Source organism: Protobothrops mucrosquamatus, unplaced genomic scaffold (genome assembly GCF_001527695.2).
Source record: "Protobothrops mucrosquamatus isolate PMUCROS unplaced genomic scaffold, P.Mucros_1.0 scaffold2066, whole genome shotgun sequence".
Classification (NCBI taxonomy): Eukaryota; Metazoa; Chordata; class Lepidosauria; order Squamata; family Viperidae; genus Protobothrops; species Protobothrops mucrosquamatus.
Genome location: NW_015388171.1, coordinates 78,314 through 88,722, shown reverse-complemented (window position 1 = coordinate 88,722; position 10,409 = coordinate 78,314). Strand labels below are relative to the sequence as shown.

The 10,409-nt window shown below is 39.9% G+C and overlaps 1 protein-coding gene across 1 annotated transcript in view; it reads left to right on the top strand.

Moving 5' to 3' along the window:
- The window catches only part of EXOC1 (exocyst complex component 1), a 55,162-nt gene that overhangs the window by 36,650 nt on the left and 8,103 nt on the right, over positions 1–10,409 (top strand). Inside the window, exons 11-16 of the mRNA XM_015823990.1 lie at positions 362–467; positions 4,148–4,192; positions 6,825–6,988; positions 7,549–7,659; positions 7,752–7,828; positions 9,836–10,064. Of these exons, the coding sequence (XP_015679476.1) occupies positions 362–467; positions 4,148–4,192; positions 6,825–6,988; positions 7,549–7,659; positions 7,752–7,828; positions 9,836–10,064 (732 nt within the window). The remainder of the gene's footprint in view (positions 1–361; positions 468–4,147; positions 4,193–6,824; positions 6,989–7,548; positions 7,660–7,751; positions 7,829–9,835; positions 10,065–10,409) is intronic.

Here is a 10,409-nt window from a genome sequence, read left to right as displayed (position 1 = left end):
CTCAACCTTGGCCACTTTAAGACTTGTGGACTTCAATTCCCAGAGTTGGCAAAGCTGGCTGAGGAATTCTGGGAGTTGAAGTCCACAGGTCTTAAAGTTGCCAAAGTTGAGGACCCCTGGGCTAGAGTACCAAAGCAATTAGTAAAAAAAATTGGTAAAATTCGTAAAAAAAATATCTCCTAGACTTATTGTTTTATAACCTAGTGTAAAGGTAAATGAAGTAAGCTCTTTTCTTAATTCTGTCTTCTTTACTGCTGTTCACATACTAATTTGTCAAAACTGTCTTAACTGTATGGACATAAAAACAGCTGAATTGTTTGTATTCTCTCTTGGAGCCAACCGTGTCTGCTTTTCTTTTAAGAACTATATGGATTATTTATCACGTTTATATGATAGAGAGATAAAGGACTTCTTTGAAGTGGCCAAGATTAAAATGACAGGCGCAACTAAGGAAGGAAAGAAGTTTGGTAAGTTTTTATATATATATATAAAAAAATGAAATACTGAAGAATCTTTTTTGCAGTTGATCACTCAGAATGTAACGGAAATACAGAATTATTTCAAGCATCTTAAAATATCTCTTTGCTAGATGTAAATAAATATCATTTACTCATTAGTAATAATCATGCCTCAGACAAGTCTCAGCCCTATGCATAAAAAGGGAGATAAATAAGAAACTATAACGTCATCTTCTGCAACACGTTCACCAGAAATGAAATAAAGTTGCAGACATCCTACAAAGTTGTTAAAATTGTTAAGAGTTTGAGAGGAAGCTCAGTGTTGTTGTGTAAATTAGATAATAACAGTGAGCCTTGTTTAACTGTTGTTGGCGCTACCTAATTTTCTATGGATGTGTTTCCAGCCAAGCAGGATTTCTCTTAAATGCTGTTGATGGATCCTAGGAATGGAGCCTTCTAAATATCTTAGTTATGGAACGTACACACACACAAACACACACACACACACACAGACACCTTTCCAGCCATATACAGGTCGTCCTCAACTTACAACAGTTTGCTTAGTGACCGTTCAAAGTTACAAAGGCACTGAAAAAAATGACTTATGCCTGTTTTTCACACTTATGACCATTGCAGCATCCCCATGGTCACGTGGTCAAAGCTTCAGAAAGGAAATATTTAATGTGGTAGTTTGAGACTTGTACTAAAGATACTTGTATGTCATTGAATTATCGATTAACTCAGCCGCCACGTTGCTTTTTAAAATACTTAAATGTAAAATTAGAAAATCAATAAAACATTATTAAAAAAAAAAAGCTTCAGACGCTTGGCAACCGACTCGTATTTATGACAGGTCACGCGGTCCCTATTGCGTCCTTTTGACAAGCAAAATCAACGGGGAAACCAGATACCACTTAACAACCGTGTCACTAATTGTGACAAACTGCAGTGATTCGCTTAACGACCGGGGCAGGAAAGAGCGTAAAATGGGGCAAAACGTACTTAACGAATGTCTCACCTTAGCAACAGAAATTTTGGGGCTCAATTGTTGTTGTAAGTCAAGGACGACCTGTATACAATTACCTTTTTGGAGGGAAGAAAATGCATGCTACTTCTAGCAGCTTGGTTTTTGTTTTGTTTTTTTAATCAGCAAGACTGCTTTTTGGTGTTTTTTTAATGGAAAACAAGTAGGATATTGACGGGATATAGGGAGAAGCCATTAAAAAAATACACATAATTCTGTTTCTATGAGTAAACAGATCTTTTCTTGACATGCCGTTTGAGTTAGGCTGGATCCAGAATCTTTTCTTCCTTCAAGAGTAGAACATTGATGTAACCAGCCAGAGCCTGCCCAATGTAGAAGAATATAAATATTGCTATGTCCAGCTAAATTCTTAATGCATTTGCTCCATTTTAAAATGGTTGAATATCCATATCCTTGATGTTTTCTTTTTTTAAAAAAAAAAGTCACTCTTTGATTGCATTGTTTTAACTTTTAACTATTTACAGATGTGGAATTATCTGAAATATGTTTTGTTTGGTCTGCATTTGATGAAAAAAATCCAGTAAGACAAACTGGCAGTTATGAGATACTGCATTTCTAAGTTTAGCTTAATATACCTGGTGTGTAGAAAAGATCTCTCTGGCTGTCTACTCTAAAAATATAATCTCTCAGCTAAATCTTAACAGAGGTTCATTATGTTCTTATGTTAACTGGTTTTATCACAACCTTTTTCTTCCTGTGATAGATCAGAATAGATTTAGTCATGGGTATCTGCAGCAGACAGTCAAGCTGTGTCATACACAAATGATATCATTGCACAAATGATGCAAATTGTATATTTGTGTGGTATGCATAGCTTACTTGGAAGTAAATCCACTTGAATTCTATGACTTTATTTCTAAATAACCAGGTACAGGATTCCACTGAACTGTATTTCCTGTGGGCATTTTCTAACTATACCATCAATCATTTGGTCAGCTGATATTAGTTGAGAATGTAATTTCCAGATTTCTTTAAGTATTAGATTAACATTGTCTCTGATTTTGTATTTGCAATTGCAATGTTTGTCCCCTCCATCTGTGCACAAACCCAGACACAGTTACATTACAGCAAAAGGGATAGAAAACAATCCTGTATTACACATGAAAAACTTATTATTAACCTATCCAAGTTGTAAAAAAATGAGGCTATTTGTATGCTTTTGTAAAAAGACACACCTTTGCCTCATGCAGTGACGTACACTTTAAAGATTTGATAAGCCTTTCACAGTTTTCCTTAGTGGACTTCAGGGACTTTTGAGGAAGATTTCTCCGGAAAATGATTATTTGATGTTGCTGTATAAAGTAGCATTTTATCTCTTGGCTCACAACTTGGGTTGTCCCATTATGGTCGGGAAGAGCCTAAGAATACAAGGCTGAAGATGTCAAATTAAGAGAGGCACTAGAGTCTAGAAGATGACCAAGGAAAGTGGATTTCTTCATACAGTCCAAGAAAATTATATCCATATCCCTTGTCATGCTGCAGAGAACTTCCAGATTAGGGTAAAATAGCAATAGCATTTAGACTTATATACTGCTTCACAGCGCTTTAAAGCCCTCCCTAAGCGGTTTACAGAGTCAGCCTGTTGCCCCCAAACAATCTGGGTCCTCATTTTACCAACCTCGGAAGGATGGAAGGCTGAGCCAACCTTGAGCCGGTGAGAATCGAACTCCTGGCATTGAGCAGTGAGTTAGCCCACAACATTTCACTTCTAACCACTGCACACCACTACGGCTTTTTCTTTAAAAAATAAAAACACAATTGCCCTTAAATCAAACTTGACTCCTGGTAACTACATAAGGCACATCCATGTAGTTTGGTTTGCAGCAATGCAGAAAAAGGTGCACACAGGTAGTCCTTGACTTACAGTCGTGTTTTTTTTTAACAGTCATTCAAAGTTGCAGTGGCATTGAAAAAAGTGAATTACGACTGGTCCTCGCACTCACAACCACCGCAGTATCCGTAGCATTCCAGGGTCATGTGATTGCTATTTGCGACCTTTTTCAGATGGCTTCCGACAAGCAAATCCCTGGGGAAAACCCGATTCACTTAACAACCATATGATTTACCTATAACTGTGGCCAAAAAGGTTATAAAATCAGGCGCAATTCACTTAGCAGCTGCCTTCCTTAGCAGCTGAAATCCTGTTTCCAATTGTGGTTGTAAGTCAAGGACTGCCTGTTTAGTCACTGTTAATAAAATGCCCTGCAATCCAAATAGGTGTCCCAGGATGTTATGTGAACACTGTAAAAGATCCTATCGCACATTTTGTCCAGTTCAGATCTCGCGGCTTCTTTGGGCTGCCAGATTCTTTGAGCAAGATCTGCTTTCTCTTATAACTTGTGCGCACCTGATGCACCATCTTCATTCAGGATTCACAACCATTTGTGTTTGTGGTTCCCCCTTCTGGATAAAAATTGGGAAATCATGGAGAGGCTACTTAACACGTATGTCCTGCATATTTCAATATATTCCACCTTAGTGCCTTCCCAGCTGTGTACGTTTGCAACTTGTAGTTACTTGCTTCTGATAGTTCTCTGCATGTTTCTTTCCACCTAGTGCTTAACTTGCATCTCGTGCATGATTTGTGCCAAATGCATATTTAACTTGTCTTTGTCTTTGATGCTTGCAACCTAATTCATCCCAGCCACCCTGCCTCGAAAAGAAAGTGCTGTCAAACAGGAAACAGAGAGTGAGTATCACTAGAGCTTTTAAGTGGTTATGGCCAGTGCATTTTATGTTTTGGTAAACCAAAAAGCAAAATTATCACGGCAAAAACCTGTGAATTGTCAGATGCAGTGTTTTTTGCACTGATCTGAGGTACAGGAACAGCAAATGTTCAGTCGGGGAAGCAGCAAACAATACCTGAATGCTGTAGAAGATTTCCAGTGGGAGTTGAGTCGGGGGCAAAATAAAACGTGTTTTAAGATTGACGTTCAAATTAGGGAGATCGCATCTTCCTCATATTTCTTGGAATATGAGAAAAGTATTTTGAAGTCCAGGAGGTCGACCCTGTGAATGAATCCACGAGGATTGGCAGGGCACGCAGGACAGCTGCAAGCCCAGCGCAAGGAACTTAAAATGGTTAAATAATGCTAGCATGGAATTCTTCTGCATCACATCATCCTTATTCATTATGGGAATACCATTTTGTGCATACGAAATCTGACTGGTGGAGGACTTTCTTCCCAGACATCGTCCTCTACCCTTCAGCTTAACTTGCAGCAGTGTGAACTTGCACACTGATATTTAGGCTTCTATATTTGTTATTCTCAAGTAGCTACCGGCAGTTAATTTTGAGAAACATTGTCCCCAGGGTGCTACCTGACTTCTCGCTTACATTCTTGTGGCCAAGTAAATGATTTCAGACACAACACGCCTGCCCACCTTTGTTAGTCTAAGATCTATGACACGATTGGTATTCAGTGGCATTGCCATCTGCATGGGCATCCAGTCATCTGTAACTTCCCCCCATGCATTGTTTGTTGAGAACTATTGTGCTGCTCTTTGAATGTGGGTTGTTGTGACAACACACATCAGGTTTCATGGCTTGAAGCTCCTGTGACCAGCATTTCATGAGACTGGGGTACTCTGGGTTGAGTATTACCTGACCACTATAGTGCAGGCACTTGTTTCAACTTACATGTTTATTTCCCTTAATTCCAGTCCCTTAATGCTGTAGTATAAAGCACTTTTGACTATATGAAGGATGATCTTCAAAGACGTGAGATTTCCAACCCAGTGTCCTACTGCAATTCCCTCATCATTTCAAATGTTCGGCTACTGAATTATAGTTTCTCAATTCAAGAATAAGCTTCTTTCTCCGGCGCACCAGCAAAGAAGGGTTTGGAAGACTTTAGATCAGTGGTGGCGAACCTATGGCACGGATGCCAGAGGTGGCACTCAGAGTCCTCTCTGTGGGCATTCATGCCGTCGCCCCAGTCCTAAGCCTTCAGCTGGGTTTTATAAAACCTTTTTGCTTTAGGCCTCCGCTGCCGTGTGCAGAAAAAAAAAGGTTCAATCAATCAATCAATCAATTTCAACTTCTTGTGGGAAAAAAAAGATCTTGCAAAGTTGGAATTGATTGATTGAACTTTTTAGTCCCCACCCAGTCTGCTGTTACCACCACAGCCATGCCCACCCAATGGGCCACACCCACCCAATTGGCCACACCCAGCCAGTGGGCCACACCCACCCGGCACCCGACGATGCATAAGTAGGTTTTGGGTTGCAGTTTGGGCACTCAGTTTCTAAAAGGTTCACCATCACTGCTTTAGATTAACCACTGTTTCTCTGAGTGGAATAGTTCAGTTAATCATAATTACTAGAAACAAGCTAGTTTCGTAAATGATGGTTGGAGGCTAGCTTCTTTTCACTGATTGTAGTTATGATTAACAGCAGTGCAGGGTGAGTAATGAATCATACTGACCAACGTCAGTTGTGACTCTAAATCCCTTCCCATTGCCCATGCCAATCTGGGCTGATGTGATTGGTGCTCAAAAACAGTTAAAGAGAAACTAGACATTCAAAAAAAGTTTCTTACGCCGTCTCAAACAATGATATGTCTGTAATTAAAGCAGAAGATTGCATTCTGCTCAAAACTCTAAGAGGGAGCTAAACAAAGGGTCTTCCTCGTAATTTAGAATTTCATTTGCCCATTTTAGAGGGTCAGCCACCCTTGGGTGGTGAAGGATGTAAGGGTTGGAAGCATGAAAAATGGGGATCCAATCCCCCCCCCACTCACTCACTGGAACTTTTTTTTAAGCGTGGAAGGAACACAACATTAAAATATTTTCTTCATCTGCAAGAATGGTCTTTTTCTCATTTCTTTCCAGTTGAAATGAAATATAATCAAACTGCAATACACTGAATAAAAGTTGTTAAGAGTAACTGGCACGGGAGAGGTTTCTCCTGGAAGGGCCCCCGAGAATGAGAAGGCTTTCCCTAATTTTTTTCCCAGGAGTTGGTTGCGTCTACTTTCTTCCTAAGAAAATAGTAATGCGTCGCTTCTGTTCCGCTTTGCTTCTAGAAGGTTCCCCTTCGTGAATTGTTCCTGGCCTTTCTGTCTGCCCTTACTTGTGCTCTTTTCTGGATCGCCAGTGGCCTTAGGCACTAGTCCTTGTATTGGCTGATCCTAAGTGTCTGTCATTCAGTGTGCACTTCTGAATCAGTTTATTTGTCTTCAGTGAAGCAATGGGGAGCCATTTGTTTGTTTATTCTGTAGGAAACGCCCTCATAAAATGCAGGTAGGTGAGGAAAATTGTTTTTAACGTATGATGCTTAACGGTGTGGCAACTTCTCATCTAGCTTGTGTTATGTCACAGGCCTTCACGGAAGCTCCGGGAAATTGACCGGCTCAACGTCTAGCTTGAACAAACTGTCCGTTCAGAGTTCAGGAAGTCGTAGATCTCAGTCGTCCTCGTTGCTAGACATGGGAAACATGTCCGCTTCTGACCTTGATGTAGCAGATAGGACTAAGTTTGATAAGGTAACGCAAAGATTCCGGGTATAATTGCATAACCAGTGTATTGCTCCCCCAAAATAGTAATTTAACACGTATAAATGCCATTGCAACCTTCTTGGTTCTTGTGTATCAAGTATTCCCAATTCTTTCCCATGTCTGGGATCAAAGGTCTGCAGGCTGGAACTCTTCCCTTCACATTACTTCTCAGAATTTGATGCCAATGGAAAAGGGAAACTCATTGGGCCCAAAATGATTCCCAAAACTTCCTCTGCTGCCTTTTCAGCATGCGGAGAAGCCCAATGGCAGCAGTTTCTGCATTATCAATATAGAAAAAGAGGCTGTGAGTAGGCTAGCAGTTGATCTCCTAATATTAGCTTTTAATATTTTAAGCACCTTTTAAAAATCTGGCAGAGCTATTTTCTGAGCTATTTCTGCTTTTTTTCCTTCTTCCTCTAATGGCATCTTATGACCACAGGTACAGTCAATTGAAAACACTTCCATTGCTTTTAAATGGAACATAATGGCAATAAGACATTTGTATACGTGTGTTTGCGTGTGCTAAATATCTGTTTTGATCCTCATAGATTTTTGAACAGGTCTTAAGTGAATTAGAGCCCCTTTGTCTGGCAGAACAAGACTTCATTAGTAAATTCTTCAAACTTCAACAGCATCTCAGCATTCCTGGAACACCAGTGGTATGAATCTCAATTTGGAAATTATTGACTCAGAACTAAATGGCTGTAACCTTAGCTCGATTTCCATCTAAACTTTTTTACTTCTTTTCCAGAGTGATACTGAGGAGACCGATGGAGGAACTTTAACAAAAGCACACAATATTGGTGGCCTGCAATCAGCATATTCTGAGTATGTTTCCAATTAGCAGAGGGATCTTCTGAACATGAAACACTCTTTGTGTCTTGAATAAATTGTGAGCCTTAGAAGTTGCTCAGGACTGTCTTGGAAGTTAGCAGCATATAAATCACATAAATAAATGTTCTGCTCATGTGGCAATGAATTAAAAACCACAGAAAATTGGTTTAGTGTTGCCTTAAGCGTGACATATTTTATTGCACTAGGCCAGGGGTAGGCAACCTTGGCTCTTTTATGACTCGTGGACTTCAACTCCCAGAATTCCTGAGCCACCATGGCTCAGCTTGGAAACCTCTCCCTTTCCCCTCAGCACAGCTGGCTCAGGAATTCTGGGAGTTGAAGTGCACGAGTCATAAAAGAGCCAAGGTTGCCTACCCCTGCACTAAGCTGCTCATAAATAAGGAAACTGTAGGATTTTATATAGAAGATTGGACTTCGTGGTGAAATTTTTGAAAAATTTCTCCCAGAATTATTTGAAATCCAATAATGAAGACAAGATCATCAGCAAATGGCAGCCAATGGATAACTGTCTGGGTTCAGAAAGTAAGAAAGATTAGACCTGGTTTGTACTAGGGCTCTAGCTCACAGTGAGAAGTTGAAAAGGTGCTGGAAAAAAGCAGATTTTAGGACATTTTTATAACAAATAATAATAATAATAATAATAATAATAATAATAATAATAATAATAATAATAATAATAATAATAGTAATAGTAATAGTAATAGTAATAATAATAATAATAATAGTAACAACAACAACAATAATAATAATCTAAATTTTTTGAATTAGGTAAGTTATTCTATCACAGAAATGTTGACACTGAATGAATGAAGCTCAGATTCCTGATCAGAATTGCTTAGTTTGAATAGAAAGGGTAAATGATCAACTTTGCTGCAGGATCAGAGGGATATAGATATTTGAAGTCTTTAGAATATAGAACGGGGCAAAAGTAATAACATAGTAGTCAAAAGAGAGAGTATAGTTTTACACAGAGCTAATGATTGGTATGCCAAAGTTTACTAATCTTGGATATTTCAGTGGTGGGTAAAGGCATTGATGTAAAATCAAAAGCACTCTCTTGGGTGGATAAATAGCTTCAGTTGCAAAAGGCAGCTTTTTGTGAACTAGAATTGTGATGAAGCTTTTAAAATCACAAATGTGTTCAGATACTCTATGGCAGTGATGGCGAACCTTTTAGAGACCGAGTGCCCAAACTGCAACCCAAAACCCACTTATGCATCGTCGGGTGCCGGGTGGGTGTGGCCCATTGGGTGGGCATGGCTGCGGTGGTAATGGCAGACTGGGTGGGACTAAAAAGTTCAATCAATCAATTCCAACTTTGCAAGATCTTTTTTTTTCCCCGCGAGAAGTTGAAATTGATTGATTGAACCTTTTTTTTTTGTAAACGGCGGCGGAGGCCTAAAGCGAAAAGGTTTTAACCCAGCTGAAAGCCTAGGACTGGGGCGACAGCGCGCGTGCCCACAGAGAGGGCTCTGAGTGCCGCCTCTGGCACCTGTGCCATAGGTTCACCATCATGGCTCAATGGTAACTTTAATTGATAACGAGAGCCATATTCTCTTTCTGGTCTTCTTTATCTCCCAAGGAGCCAGGCTGTAGGGAAGGGGCAAATGACTCTTACTATAGTCTCAATCACGTCCAGAAGGTTTTACAAAATAAGCTGAGAGCAACATGAAGCTAGTCATATGGCTGCTTATCGCCCCACTAAGTTGATAGTAGTGTTTCATTAGTGTTTTTTGAACTTGGCACTGACTGGGGAACTCAGATAATTGAAATGCACACTTCTTAAAATTGCTCAATTGGAAAAACACTACAACGGATCAACATTCATTTTCTCATAAGGCTCTGTGAGATGAATGCTGACTTAGAAAATTAAAAATAATCAAGTAATGTCCTTCTTAAAATATATGCTAAATCTCGATGCTTGCCTAATACCTATATAAGTATTATTAATATTTAAATACCCCATGCCCTCTGTTGCAGGAATCACATGATCCGGCAAATGATGACAAAAATATTTCGCTGTGTTGAACTAGAACTGAATAACCTCATTGCTCTGGGGGACAAGATCGACAGCTTCAATTCCCTCTATATGCTAGTGAAAATGAGTCATCATGTGTGGACAGCACAGAATGTGGATCCAACGTCCTTCCTTAGCACAACTCTTGGAAATGTTTTAGTGACTGTCAAACGAAACTTTGATAAATGCATTGTAAGTTTTAAGCACTTTGATGATTAGGTTGCATGCAGTTAGAATTCTGGATAAAGTTCAAGATTCAGAGTGAAACCATAAGATGGGGTGGCCTGCTTTGTGCTTTGGTATTGCCATAGTGTGTAACAATTCAGTATTGTGTAGATCAGTGGTTCTCAACCTTTTTAATGCCGCGACCCCAACCAGTTGTAAGTCGAGGACTAAACTGGTCGTAAGTCGAGGACTAAACCGGTCGTACGTCGAGGACTAAACCGGTCGTAAGTCAAGGACTACCCAACCGGTCGAAAGTCGAGGACTTTCCCTGCCCGGGAGCGCTGCGCATGCGTGGTTCCGCCCCCTGCGCCG